The sequence below is a fragment of the Marmota flaviventris genome, chromosome 9 (assembly GCF_047511675.1).
Source record: "Marmota flaviventris isolate mMarFla1 chromosome 9, mMarFla1.hap1, whole genome shotgun sequence".
Classification (NCBI taxonomy): domain Eukaryota; kingdom Metazoa; phylum Chordata; class Mammalia; order Rodentia; family Sciuridae; genus Marmota; species Marmota flaviventris.
The window spans coordinates 65,035,334-65,049,797 of NC_092506.1; the positions used below are offsets into that span (position 1 = coordinate 65,035,334).

The 14,464-nt window shown below is 55.5% G+C and overlaps 2 protein-coding genes across 8 annotated transcripts in view; both read left to right on the plus strand.

Moving 5' to 3' along the window:
- The window catches only part of Capn5 (calpain 5), a 55,472-nt gene extending 47,923 nt beyond the window's left edge, over positions 1-7,549 (plus strand). For all 4 annotated transcript variants that reach the window (XM_027942555.2, XM_027942558.2, XM_027942557.2 and 1 more), the window contains 5 exons: positions 171-293; positions 2,129-2,325; positions 3,338-3,453; positions 3,940-4,076; positions 5,173-7,549. In XM_027942555.2, coding sequence (XP_027798356.1) covers positions 171-293; positions 2,129-2,325; positions 3,338-3,453; positions 3,940-4,076; positions 5,173-5,355 — 756 coding nt within the window. In that variant the 3' untranslated portion in view covers positions 5,356-7,549. The remainder of the gene's footprint in view (positions 1-170; positions 294-2,128; positions 2,326-3,337; positions 3,454-3,939; positions 4,077-5,172) is intronic.
- A 3,305-nt stretch (positions 7,550-10,854) lies between these two features.
- Myo7a (myosin VIIA) overlaps positions 10,855-14,464 on the plus strand; it is a 73,970-nt gene continuing 70,360 nt past the window's right edge. For all 4 annotated transcript variants that reach the window (XM_071616517.1, XM_027942585.2, XM_071616518.1 and 1 more), the window contains exon 1: positions 10,855-10,951. In XM_071616517.1, coding sequence (XP_071472618.1) covers positions 10,934-10,951 — 18 coding nt within the window. In that variant the 5' untranslated portion in view covers positions 10,855-10,933. The remainder of the gene's footprint in view (positions 10,952-14,464) is intronic.

Sequence of the window (14,464 nt, forward strand, 5' to 3'; positions counted from 1 at the left end):
GTAGCCATTGTAGGCGTGGGCAGGCCCATGCTACAGAGGAGGGATGCAGCGGCTCAGAGAGGTGATGGGACTGGCCCAAGCTCACACAGCCAAAGTGTCTGGTCCTGGTTCAGGAGCCCAGGCACCCCGGAGCCAACAGGGTGTCTGTCTCTCCTTGGCCATCCCTGCAGTACATCTTTGAGGTCAGGAAGCCGGAAGATGAGGTGCTGGTGTGTCTCCAGCAGCAGCCGAAGCGGTCCACCCGCCAGGAGGGCAAGGGCGAGAACCTGGCCATTGGCTTTGACATCTACAAGGTGAGGCCAGCTGGACCCCTGCTGAGGGTGAGGAGAGCATGGGAGAATTTGGTTTGCCCTTGTCTGGGGAGAACACTCTAGAGCACCTCAGTCTCTGACAGCACCCCAGCTGCTCCGTGACATCATGGGGATGCAGTGGTGTGGGCCCCTCCAGGGCGTGGCTTCTGTGGGAGCTCCCAAGACCACAGGCCCAGGTGAGGGAGGGGAGGACTGGGGCTGGGGCTGGGCTCTGAGGGCTGCTGCCCTTCCTCAGAGCTCAGAGCCCTCTCCTGGGACCTCCCTGTGTCAGAGGCCATGCCAGGACAGGTAGGAGCATAGTTGAGATGAGCCAGGTGGGCTCACTGTGGCCACTCCCCACAACCTGGAAGCTGAGGCCATCCACGTGTGAGGCCCAGTGTGTGGTGACAGGTGGCAGAGTGGGATCCATGTCCTTGTCAGACCCCATGAACTTGATGAAACCACATGGGTGTGCTGGGTCCCTGGCCTTCAGTGTGTTCAGTCACATTGAGGCGATCTGTTCACATCATTGTACTGCATTCGCCACAGGCTGGCCTGTTGTGACACCGTGACCTTGACATGTCACGGCCTTCACTCAGGAGATCACGGCGTATTGTGGCACTTACTCTAGGACTTGCCTAGCATGTCCTGGCAGCTGGTGATGTCATTTCATAGATTTGTGCCATGGTTTGGGCAGGCCATGATACAGTAGTCCCCTCCTCCATGGCGGGTAGGTCCCAGACCCCCACCCCGTGGATGCCTGAAGCTGCAGATAGTACCAAGTCCTATGCACTCCAGTGTCACCAAGACGACCACTAAGTCATTGGTGCATAGATATGCTGGAAAAAGCCTAATCCTTGCCCTGAGGGGTGAAAGGAGCTGGTGGGAGATTACACCACACTATTCAGAACAGCAAGAGATTTTAAATTTCTGAATTGTTTATTTCTGGAATTTTCCATTTAATTTTTTCAGCATATAGTTGACTATAAGTAACTGAAACAGTGGAAAACAGAATCATGGATATGGGGGACTGCCGTACCTGATCCTAGTATAACAGTGAGAAACTCCAAGGGACTTGTTATTAGGGGGTTCCTTGTGATCCGCTTCCTTTGTGGTACTCGGGATTGAGCCCAAGAGTGCTCTGCTACCAAGCTACATCCCAGCCCTTTTTACTTTTAACTTTGCGACCGGATCTCACTAGGTTGCTGAGGCTAGTCTTGAACTTGCGGTCCTCCTGCAGTCCAAAACAGCTGTGATTACAGTCATGTCCCACTGCCCTAACTCCTTGCCTTCAGTTTTGTTTTTTGTTTTTGTACCAGGATTGAACCCAGGGGCACTTAACCACCAAGCCATATCCCCAGCCTTTTTATATTTTATTTAGAGACAAGGTCTTGCTAAGTTGCTTGGGGGCCTCGCTAAGTTGCTGGGGCTGGCTTTGAACTCATGATCCTCCTATCTCAGCCTCCAGAGCCTCTGGGAACACAGGCATGCCCCACCATGCCCGGTGCCCTTCGTCTTTAATAGTTTTTATTGAAATACAACTCATAGACCATCCAATTTACCTATTCAGAGTATATGATCTAGAGACTTTGGGTGTGGTTACGGAGTTAGAAACTACAATTTTAGAACATTTTCATCCCCCCAAAATGAAACCCCTCACCCAATCTAGGACCTGCTTCCCCTCAGCTTAGGCAAAACCCTAATCCACTTCTTTATAGATTAGCCCATTTTGGAATTTCACACGCATGGGTTCCATTGTCCTTTCCTGGTGGCGAGGGGACATGGGGCAAGCTGGGTATGCCAGGTGGCACAGTGGCCAGCCCCTCCTGTGTCCGCAGGTGGAGGAGAACCGCCAGTACCGCATGCACAGCCTGCAGCACAAGGCCGCCAGCTCCATCTACATCAACTCGCGCAGCGTCTTCTTGCGCACGGACCAGCCCGAGGGCCGCTACGTCATCATCCCCACCACCTTTGAGCCAGGCCACACCGGCGAGTTCCTGCTCAGAGTCTTCACGGACGTGCCCTCCAACTGCCGGTGCGCAGGGACTGCAGTGGGCCAGGGTTGCGGGGTGACAGTCCATGCCAGGCTGAGCAGACTCTGCAGTCCCAGGGGCACTTGAGGTCTGCCCAAGGTGTGGAGCCTGGGCATCCAGCCTCCCTGGGCTGACCTCCTGCCCATCCCCTGCCCCTTCTCCCCTTCCCCGTGTCTGTCCTGGCCTCTCGGGCACCACCACCAACAGCAGCTCCTGTGTGCACTGCACTTCCCAGTTACAAAGAAGCTTCCACTCACCTCATTTGATCTTCCCACACCCCCAAGTAGGCGGCCTGGCCACTCTGTTTTACAAATGAAAACAGGGATCATGGTTAGAAAGGTGCCCAAGGTCATGCCGAGGTGTGGTCATGTCAGGCTGGCCCACTACCCAGCCTGATTCTAGCCTTGTGGCCTTTCTCCTCTCCCTGAGGGAGCTGGCTCTGGGGATCAGGGACGGCCGAAACCACCCCTGTCCCTGCGGGAGAGCAGACCTTGTGTATCCTCCACTAACCTCGCCACCTTGTCATGCAGCCCAGACTCACTGTCCCCAGGAGAGGGCCCTGCCCACATCCCAGCCCCAGGCAGCAGCTTCCCGTGTGGTCTTCAGATGACCCGGGCCTTGCCACCCCCTGCTCCACCGCTTTCCAGCTGTGTGGGAAGGGGCTTTCCCCTGGGGAAGCCTGGTGCTTCCCCCCCTATAAAATGGACAAATAATAGTCCTGTGTGTCCCCAGACTTTTTGAGGATTAGAAATGACACCACCTATGTCACCCAGCAGAGGGCCTGGCACTCAGTAGTAGGTGCTCATAAAATTATTCCCCTCTCCCTACCTATGGGATAGGTGCCCCTGGATAGGGATAGAGAAGGCAGGAAGCCGTGAGCTTGGGTGGCTCGTTCTGCCCATAGAGATGGACCCAGGACTAAATGAATGTCTGTATTAAACCCTCCTCTCCCCTTGCTCACTCTGAACCCCCTTCTCACTGTCTCCCTGGGCCTCTTTGTCCTTCCTGGATTAGAGAACTGCGCCATGATGAGCCCCCCCGCACCTGCTGGAGCTCCCTGTGTGGCTACCCCCAGCAGGTGACCCAGGTACATGTCCTGGGGGCTGCTGGCCTCAAGGACTCCCAGACAGGTGAGCTCGCCCAGGGAAAGGCCTGTGTCTCCCTCCTGGCAGTTGCCCCAGGCCCTCTCCTTGCTCAGCCTCCACAACTCCCTTCTGACACTCAGCTGGTGTCAGACCTTTCCTCACACCCACTGTAGGCCAGCCACTGCTGGGGGATCCTGGCTCAGAGAGGAGTAAGGCTGCTTCTTGCTCCCAGGGTCTTCCTGGGTGGTAGGGAAGTCAGATGCTGGGACAGAGAGCTGGTAGGGAGGGCTCAGGGAAGGTGACCTGGAGGCTCGAGGAGGTACTATGGTAGGAAGCTTGAGCCAGACATGGCCAGGGCCCTCCTGCCATCTGCCAGTGTCTGGAAGTTAAGGCTCCCTGGGGTGGGCCAGGCTCTGCTCTCCCCTTCTGAATGCATGAGCCCAGGGAGGCACTTCACCTCCCAGACATCTGTCCCACCCGGGCCCTGCTCCAGCCTCCACCTTCACCCCAGCTCCCCCTCCCCCTCCCTAGGGGCTAACTCTTACGTGATCATCAAGTGTGAAGGGGACAAAGTCCGCTCAACTGTGCAGAAAGGGACCTCCACACCTGAGTACAATGTGAAAGGAGTCTTCTACCGCAAGAAGCCAAGCCAGCCCATCACCGTGCAGGTGAGCCCACCTGCCCACAGGCTCCAGGGCAGAAAACCTTTGCTGGATTCTGGTTCTCCATCTGTCCCTGCCTCCCCATGTGGCTTTGGCATTCTCTTGCCTGCCCCTCCTGGTCACCCTCAGTAAGTGGGCCAGTTGTTTTAGCCAATGCAATCCCAAGACCCAGCAGGGTCAGTCTCTCGGCTGTGGACAATGGTCATCTCTGCTGACCTCGCCCACAGCCTCATAGCTATTCTTTAGATTCCCCTGTAGTGGCTCCACCTGGGAAAGTGGCTGGAGACCAGGCTGGCTGTTTCCTAAGAGCTCTGAGCAGGGGTGGGAAAGCCAGTGTCCTTGGAAGGCCTTCCCACCCCTCTCAGGCTGGTACATTATGATTTTGAGCTCATTACCAGGAAGTTCTGTATCCCCCCAGGCTCAGAACAGCATCTCTCTGGGTGAAAAAACTCTGTGAACAAATGCTGGGGTACCCCCGGAGAGCCTCAGTAGATTTTCTAAGTTTTCTTAACATTGGGTCCCACTGGATCAAATCACAGACTCATAGATATTGGAGTGGAAAGGACTCAACCCTCATATTGACCCTTATATTAAAGATGGGGAAACTAGCCGGGCACTGTGGTATACACCTGTAATCCCAGCAGCTAGGGAGACTGAGGCAGGAGGATCATGAGTTCAAAGCCAGCCTCAGCAAAAGTGAGGCCCTAAGCAATTCAGTGAGATCCTGTCTCTAAATAAAATACAAAATAGGGCTGGGGATGTGGCTCAGTGGTTGAGTGCCCCTGAGCTCAATCCTGAGTAGCCCATCCCCCCCCCAAAAAAAATGATGGGAAAACTAGAGCAGAGGGTGTATCACTTGTCCAAGTTCATCCTAGGTCAGCAGCAGAGCTAATAAGAACAGATGTGACTTTATAGGTGGAAGAGCAGTTTGAGAGACGGGGAGCCTGAGACTCTGGATGGGGCATGCCCTTGGCCAAGGCAGACCACCCAGGGCTCCTTGGCCAGGCTTGCACTGCGGGAAGTGAGTTTGAGACCTAGCTGTCACCACCAGCACCTACCATAGACTATATGGCCCCTATCATAATCTTCTGTCTCCTCCCAGATCTGGAATCACCGAGTCCTGAAGGATGAATTCTTGGGCCAGGTGCACCTGAAGGCTGACCCGGATGACCTCCAGGCCCTGCACACCCTCCACCTCCGAGACCGCAGCAGCCGGCAGCCGAGCGACTTGCCAGGCACTGTGGCTGTGCACGTCCTCAGCAGTGCCTCCCTCACAGCTATCTGATGCCTGCCCATCTACCGGCCCCAACAGTCTCACCACCACCTGCATGTCCCCACCAGACTTGGGACCAGCCTGGGAGCCAGATGCTGGGGTCCTTTTCCACTCTTTTACTGACTTGCTGTGTGACTTTGGTAGATCTCTACCCTTCTCTGGACCTCAGTGTCCTGAGGGCCCCAAAGCATTCCCTCCTTGTTGGGGAGTCCCCTCCCCACCCCAGCTGTCACCACTGCTAAAGGACTCTATCCGTTGAAAACATTTTCCCCAGGCCCTGCTGTCTGCCGAGGAGTGCCAAGAAGATGTCACTTGTTTACACACAAACTGCCATGTCCCCAAGCCCCATGTTTCCTGCCCCTTGTTTCCCAGGCCCACCTCAGTCTCCCAGAATTCACTTTTTCTGTCACTTACACTTGATTTCCAAGCTACTTTGAAAGAGTGCTTGCTGGGCATTTGCTGGGGTTCTGCTCAGGCTGGAATTTGGGACATGTGCAGGTGATTCCTGTTCATTCTCTAATCCTGCCCACTCAGCCATCCATTTTTCCCCCCAAAATGAAGAAGCAACGCTCACAAGTCAACAGGTGAAGGGAACCACCCAGCCCCCACCTTGGGCCTCTGTCTTCAGGTCCCCCAGAGGCAGATGCCCAGGCAGGCTGCAGCTACCTTCTCATTCCAGGTTCTGATCCACTCTCAGCCCCTGGTTTGAGGCAGTGGCCCTCGTGGGAAGTAAAGGGCACCTCCCTGAGTCCCCTGCCTGATGTTGGAAGGAGTGAGCCCCGTTAGTGGGCCAGGCAGGCAGCGCAGCTGTGGGGACCCAGAGGGAGGCACAGGCTCCCCTTGCTGCAAGACCCCAGCTTCCCATAGGAGAAAGGACTCCAGGGTGGGTGGTGCCAGGCCTGCTGGGGTCAGGTCACCTATTGGGCATGGCAGGAGACAGGTGACTCCATTGCCTCCCCAGAAGCTCTCCACCCACATCTTCCCCCAACAGCTAATGGGGCCACAGTGCTCCTCTTACTGCCTGGACCAAAATGTTCCTTTTAGCGTTCTCTGTATTTAAAAAAAAAAAAAAAAAAAAGATCTCAGTTTTAGCCAAGGGGGTTTAAAGGAGATTCTGGATCCCCCTTTCTTTTGAAACCAGTTTTGCTTACCCTCTAATTTTATTTTGATTCCACCTGGGCAGGGACATGGGCGAAGTCAGGCCTTCTCAGAGGAGGTCTGCAGGAGGGTGACGAAGAGGGTGTTTGTGCTTGGGTGACTGCAGGCTGGCGCTGTGTTCTTGGAGAACTTCTGTGAAGTGCTGGTGCCGTGACCCACTCAGGGTCTCCTCTGTACCCTCCTTGGACTTCGGACCAGGCAAAGCAAATGGAAAGTCTAGCTGGCCCCAGGACAGCAATTCCTTTGGGAACCTGAATTTTCTTCTCCAGAGCTCACTGTTCAGTCCAGTGTCCTGGCTGGAGGTGCTGGATTCTCTGATATTGCCACCTTGCTCTGGGGCTGGCTCTGCTCCTGGGTCCTGCCCTGGAACTGAAAGACATAGAGGACCCAGGGCTGGAACTGTGCATGTGTCCAGGAGCAAGTCACTTAAACCTCCTGTGCCTCTGATCTCTCCCTCTGCAAAGTGGGGCCAATGATTCCTATTTGTCAGCACCCACAGTGCTAAACAAGGGCAAAGCAACCCCTCTCTCTGTGTATCTCTGTATGCTACACACCATACACGTTCCTGTAATCACCGCTTCTTGTCTATTTCAAATTAAGATTCCTGAGTCAGGTATGCCAGCTTGGGCCTCTGGGGCTGACACGTGGGTCTTTGCTCAGCCATAGTCCCCTAGGTATAGGGACAAACTGGGACCAAGTGGCTGATTTGTGTAGGTTTCAGCCTGGGGGCTGATCCTAGCCTCCCACCTACAGCAGAACTGGAACAGCAGCTCCTTCCCTTGAGGTGGGCCAGGCTGGTTCCTGGCTGTGCAGGGATCTCTGATCCCCAGGAAGGTGTGGGGTCCGAACAGGTGAGAATAGATGGTGGATCAGGGAGAGCAATTCACCTGTGCGCCCAGGAGGGCCTCAGAGTCGGCATTCACAGATGGGCAGGGCCTCCAGCCCACACCAGCCAGACCTGGGCTTCAGTCCTTCTGGGGCCCACTGCCAGGCTGAGGGAGAGGAGGCCTGTTCTGTTCTCAGAATAAATGTTTCTGCAATCCAGAAATATCTTCTTGTGTCTGTCTTTCCCCCTCTGCAGGGGATGATACAATGGGTGACTGTCCTCTGGTCAGCAGGATAAGCCTACAGCCAGTCAGTGCTGTTGGCTTTACAAGCCTTGCCCTGGGGACACAGGGAGACAGTCCGTGCTCTGGAAGATGGATCTCCAATCACGACAAACACTGTAGGAAGATTGCTAGGCAGTGTGGGACTTCCCAGGGGACTCCTTTTGCCTGCTAGGTCAAGCAGGCCCAAGCCCTGATCCAGGGGTGCAGAGGCAGCCGCACCAAGGACACCATTAAAGGGCTTGTGAGGCCCAGGTGGATGCGGGAGACCAGGCCGACCTGTGGAGGGACCGAAGCTGCAGCTGGAGCTGGGAAGCTGGGGCCTGGCTCCCCGCACTCTGCCTTTCTTCCCTGGCTCTGTGGCCGTGGAGACTTCGTCCAGCAGGTGGTGCTGTTGGGCCATCGGGTCCCCACAGGCCCCCACCCATCCATGGTTGGTTTCCCTGCAGATGTACCCCAGGTATGGAGCCTAGGGAGACAAAAGTGCCTCTCCCTCTCTGGGGCCCAGAGCTATAGGCCAAGGGTGGCAAAGACAAAGGGCCAAGTCTCAAGAAGTCACCCTCCCAGCCCCGGGCTGCACAATGCTAATAACAGGCTTTGTGCCCTTCTTTGTCCTCAGTCCCTTTCAAATCACACACTTTACCTCCCTTGGTATGTGTTCCTGGTGCACTGGGGTTGCCCCAAGTTGTCTGGTTCACAAAGTTTCTGGATGACTGTAGAATAAAGTGCACCCCACCCCCAGAACATGTTGTGGGGCTGTGTTGAGTTGGTGAGCTTCAGGGGGCACGGGCCAGTGTGTCTGGGAGCGGGTGCCAAGTGCTGAGCTAGCTAGGACCCGCCTCCTGCCATGGGCTGCCTGCCCCTGTGCTGTGGGAGTCTCACCCAGCCACCTTAGGAGACGGTGGGCTTGCAGGAAGGCAGGTGCACCTGAGCTGCCAGCAATCAGCGACCAAAACCAGAACAGACTTCCTGCCCTCGCGCCAAGTCAGCAGGTAGCAGGTTTGGGCAAATGACAGAGGCACCTGAGGCCAGGATGGGTGGGGGCCTGGGTCCCACAGGTCAGTACAGGGCTCTGCACAGAGCCCTGGACAGCCTCTGGACATTAGTCCCAGCACAGCCCATCCCCCATGCTGATGTCACCACACCCAGACCTTGGAGGCCCCCTCCGGCTCCGCCTCCTGGGAGAAGGCTCTGGAGTGAGAAAGGAGGGTGGCAGTGCTGGCTGGACAGCCTCCCTGGGCAGAGAGAGAAGGGCGAAGAGAGACCAGAGAGAGTCGGAAAGACCCAGAGTGACACCCACAGCGGGCCTCGGAGTAAGACAGGCAGGGCAGCGTGTCTGCAGGCCAGTTACGTTTGTGCCCTGCTTCCTGAGTCCTCTGTGCCTGTGGCAGCAGCACCCAAGCCGGTGGGGTGCTGAGAGTGTGCTTCTGGGACCCAGGTAAGGCTGGGTTGCTCCCAGGCATGGGGAGAGGGAGCTTGGAAGAGTCCTGGGTATGGGCTTCCTCTGGAAACCCTGCCCCCATAGCCCCTTGCTCCTGGGCTTCCTGCCACCCACAGGGGTGCCTCCACATCAGTCCTTGAATGAAATTGTCCTAAGCCTGGAAAGATGGAGGCTTAAACCCTGGAGAAGGGAAGAGCCGAGCGCATAGTATCTGCTGAATTGTTGCTGAGCAGGAGCTGGGGTGAGGGGCGTCCTGGAGCAGACATGCTCTGTCCTTGGATAAGTCACTTCCTATTTCTGCCTCAAATTTCCTATCTGTGACATGGGGGTCTGAAGCCCATCAGCCAGGACTGTCCTGGGGAGAAGGCAAAATCGGGCACGGGCTCAGAAATATAAATGCAATCTGTGTTTCCTATCATCAATTTGAAAAGCAATGAGCTTGAACATGGTCTAGTTCCCATTTTTAGAAATAAATCATATATCTCATAGTTTCTCCTACTGTGTGGGCCCTAAGTTCTGCAGCCTCACCAGCCTCCATGGTCCCGTACCTTTTGTAACAACTCTGGTCTGCCCCTGGTTGTCCTGGCTCATGCTGGCCTTGGATGCCGGCAAGTGACCTGGGAGTCCTCTTCAGACATAGCTCCCCGTGGCAGCTACCTGCGGGCCCTTGTTGAATTCACTTCCTTACCGGTACCCAGGCTAGTGCTGGTCTCCAGACGGACTGTGTGCCCACTGAGACCAGGGCTCAGCACAGGGGTCAGGGCTCAGGTGTCAGGCAGTGTCATGGGCAGAGGATCAAATGCCCCGGTGCCTCTGAATGGGTCCTTGTGAAAAATTGATGTTCATCCTGAAGGACAGGTCTGGGGCCATCAGGGCCTCTTGCCAGGGCCCATGGGCCAGGGCTTTAAGAGCTACACCTAGTCCCAGGAGTCCTTCCCAATCCCAAATCTGAGCCCAGCCCTGTGCTGGCCAAGGCTAGAGATAGGGGACGGCTCAGACTCAGGCCCTACCCTGTGCCGAATCCAATCCCCAGCTTTCCGGGCAGAGGTGGGGACAGGCCCCAACCCAGACAACAGAATACGTGTAGTCAAGCCTGGGATGAAGGGAGACACAGAGGACCTTGGAGGCATGGACAGGGTCAGGGGAGGCTTCCTAGAGGAGGTACCATCTGAACTGAGCCATGAACCACAGACAAGATTTTTCTAGTCTGAATTCCAGGTGGAAGGGCCAATGTAAGCAAAAGCTAAGAGGTCTGAGAAGAGCAGAATATTTCAGGAATATCGAGTGACAGGTTGGGGAGAAAAAAAGACTTGAGATATGGGCAAGGCCCCGATTGGCTGGACCTTGAAAGCCAGACTTCAGGGGCTGAAGTTGCCTGTCCTGAGGGCAGCAGCGAATCTGGCAAGGTTTTAGCTCAGCTCATGACTGTCCCCAGCCTAGGCTGCCCTTTCACCTATACTCCAAGGACCACCCTGAACTGGGAGGCCAGAGACCAAGTCCTAGTTCTGAATGGTCCTGCCCTGCTGTGTGAACTTAGCAAGGCTTGGTCTGTCCCTGGGCCCCTCTGCTTATATATTTAGGTGGGGCTAGACTTGTTCTCTCCTGGGAGCCCTTTGGGAATCTCTGGATGACAGAGCGTCCGCTGTTCTGGGCAATGGGGCTGCTGACAGTGGCCAAGGCTTCAGTCACGTGGTTTGGGCTGTGGCCAGAGGGAGAGGAGCCAGGGAGGGTTTCCTCCAGGGAGGAGGGGCTGGAGCTTTGGGAGGAGCCCAGGTGACCCTAGATAGGCTCAGGGCTCCCTGGGCTGGCCTGCTCAGAGGCTTGACAAGGTCCCTCTCTCTGCAGAACCGTCTCTGGCTGGCGGCAGCGGGAGCACTGACAGACTATGGTGATTCTCCAGCAGGTGGGTGCTCCCTGCCCTGCTCTCCCTTCACCTTTGACCTCTCAAGGAGTCACCTTGTTGGGTGGCTCATCCTGCTGCCATCCCGTCCTCTCTCAACTATATGCTGAACTGTGGGATACCCTCTCCAGGCCTTTCTCTTGAAAAACTCCTACTCTCTGCTTCAAGACCCTCTGGGAACTTTCCCTGCAGCTCGAGTCCCAGGCTGGAATCTGCTCCCTCTGAGGTCCCTGTGGGGCTTCCTTTTCTCACTGACTCACCCCACTGGGCAGAAATGATGGATTTCCCACGTTTCTGAATCCCAGGTGTTTCAGGCAGTGGAACAGCATGTGCAAAGTCTCAAACCTGGGGAAGTCCTGGGGGGAAGGGTTGGCAAGTCTGCTTAGGAAGGGTCGTGATCCTGATGTGTCCTGAGGGCCTTAGGCAGCAATGAGCAGGGCTGACATGTCCTAAGCTGGAGCTCCCTGGGGTTTATGGGAAGAGGCAAAGGTGCTGCCCCTCAGCTGAGCCCTCTGGTCCCCCTTCCTCCCCAGGGCCACCACAGCCTCCGACCCTCAGCCCTTTCCCGTGACTGGTCTGAGGCTCTAATGAGCTTCTGGTCTCCAGAGCGGGAGCCAGGAATGTGGGCCCTGGGCCAGGTGGGCCTGGCACAGGGCCCTGGGGCTTGTGGGGCTTGGTGCTGTGGGGCTTGGCCAGCAGCTTCCTGTTGTCCTGGGCCATCAGAGGTCAGTGGAGCAGACTTGTCTTGCAGCCCTGCAGCCACATGGGATGTGTGTGTAAGAAGGCGAACTTCAGGGTGGGATCTAGAGGGGGAAGTGCCCCCTAGAGCCCTTGACCACAATGGCCAGAATCCACAAGAGGGAAAACGTCACCTTCACTGAGCGTTTGCCATGTGCCACAGGGAGCTGGGTGGGAGGGGACAGAAGGAGGGCCTGGGCCTCCATGGCTCCCCAAGGGTGTTTTCCCCCAGGGATCTCTGAAGCAGGCCTCTGGCTGACTGGACCTCCTGTCCCCTTCCCCTACTGCCACCTTTGCATGCTGGCCCACCTCACTCTGTGGGGAGCAGGGGTCTGTAGATGAAGGGGCTGTGCCCACCCTCAAATAGGAAATAATCTTTTGTTGCTTCTTTGATCCAAAAAATGTCCCACCTCTGGGTTCCACAAGGCAGTGCCCATGCCCCGGGCTTTGTCTTGGGCTTTGCTGAAAAGTAGAGGCCTTGGGCTTGTTCTCTGAGCTCAGTTTCCCCACCAATAAGAGAAGATGGAGGCCCTCTTTTCCCAGGGCTGCTCTTGTGAGGCTAACGTGCCATGACCGTGCTTCTTCCTTACCTGCCACCTGGCCTGATGCCTGCTCCTCCCCCCACCCCAGCGATCCCCCCACAGCCTTGGCCTCCCCTGATCCACCTCACCTGTCCACATCACTCCTTCTCCCTTCACTGCCTTCCCGGGCCTCCTGGGGAGCCCCAGAAATGAGGGACGACCTTCCTTCTCCTCCCCACACTCCCTCAGCCCCAGGCATCAGCCCACTCCAGAGGAGCTCTGTGCTGGTGGGCTGGGTCAGCGAGCACACCACCACTTGACCTCAGAGTCCCTCCACTGTCCAGCCGCGTGGCTGTAGGACAGCTGCTGCACTATTTTCCATATCTGAACACCTCCCTCATAGGAGTGGCTGAGACTGAAACACCAGTGTATATGAAATGCTTAGCCCAGCTGGACAGAGCTCAGGAGAGCTTAACTACCAGCGATAGCAACAGTGTTCCTGGCTGTGACATTTCCCTATCCTTTGTTTTCTCACTTTACTTTGGAAGAAAAAAAAATCTCAGGAGACCTCAACGAATACAATGGTTCTTTCTCCACAGGTAGGAGGATGTCTCCGTGTGGGACTTATCAGTGACAGATTCCTCCATCCATGTACTTACCCATCATCCCAGCCCGTCCGAGCACCCCACAGGGTCCCAGGCACAGGAGATACCTTCCTCAAAATGGGCTAAGAACCCAAATCTCTTTACTCATGAAAAAAGCTTATTCATTTGTTAAGAGTTTTAATCATCAGGAGAAATCCCCTTGGTCCTCCTATGTGCCAGACATGCTATGCATGATCTCATTCTATAGCGATAAGGCTGTGAGGTAGGGACCTTCATGCCCATATCGAAATGGAGAAGCTGAGGCTCCTGGTAAGGAGTCCAGATAGGACTGGGAGCCAAGATGTTGAGGGGGACAATAGCCAGGAAGAGGAGGCCCAGGGATGGGCTGCAGCGAGGGCCCAGGGGAGGCTCGGGAACAGGCTCAGGGTTGGAGAGAAGAGGTCAGATTGCAGGTGCTGGGTGGCATTGCAGCTCTTGCCTAGCGACCCTGTGGCAGCCTGGGCAGGCCCAATGTGTTTATGGCCTGGGGAATGGAATGGAGGTGCGGAAGTGTATCAGAGGCTGCCCTCTTCAGCCACACTGTCACCCACCCACCCAAGCAAGGTGCCACGGAGCCCTCCTATTTTCAGTCCTGAAAGAGTTTCCAGACCAATTGAAAAGATAGCTGGAAGCCTGTCTTTTTTTTTTTTTCTTTCTTTTATTTAAGAAATGGAAGCCTGTCTTTTCCAGGGGTAGTGGGGAATTGGAGAGGCCAGGAAGGGGAAAGCAAGAGTCCAGGAAGGCTCTGAGGCCATTGCAGTAGCCCTTGGGAACACATTGAGGAGACCGACTGGCCGGGTTGCAAGGTCCCTGGTGGGGGGTGGAATGAGAACCCGGAGCTCGGTGGTGCACAGGACCCGCCGCTCGGAGGCCTTCAGGCAGGGCTCTCTTGTCCCAGTCTGACGTGATTTCCTCTCTGCAGGGCCAGGTTGGGGCCATGGGTACTTGGCCCAGATTTATGCGCAGAGGGAAGTTTGAAAATAAATTCATGGGCTGTTGATGTCGGTTTGGGTTGATACTTTTAGTAAAATATAATGTCCTTCTTTGTCTTCTGTAACAACTTTTTGGGGGGGAGGGTGGATGGAACCCAGAGCCTTCCCAGGCCAGGCCAGCGCCCTGCCATGACGCTATATTCCCAGTCCTTTTCATTTTTTTCTTTTGAGACAGGGTATCACTAAGTTGCCCAGGCAGGCCTTGAACTTGTGATCCTCCTGCCTCAGCCTCCTGCGTAGCAGGATTACAGGTCTACCACACTGCAGCCAGCTTGGAAAACAACTGTTGGCTTTAAATGGGTTCAGAGGACATTAGTGTTGACACCCCAGCTCTCTTTTGGTTGCTACTTGCATGGGGGAATATCACCTATATGAAGTCCTTCCCCTGGAGCCCGTGTGTGTCTTTGGGTCTCAAGTGGAGAAGCTGAGGCTTATCATAATTGATCCTGTGTTTTTATTGTCCCCTTAACTAAAGATCCAATCCATTTACATTTAAGGCAATTACTGCTAAGGGTGGGCTTAATTTTACTTCTGCTGTTTTGCTGTTTGTTTTCTTGTGACCTTTCCTGTGACTTTCCCCTCTCGGTTCTTTTGTGTTTGACTGATTTTTTCCTCATCTAC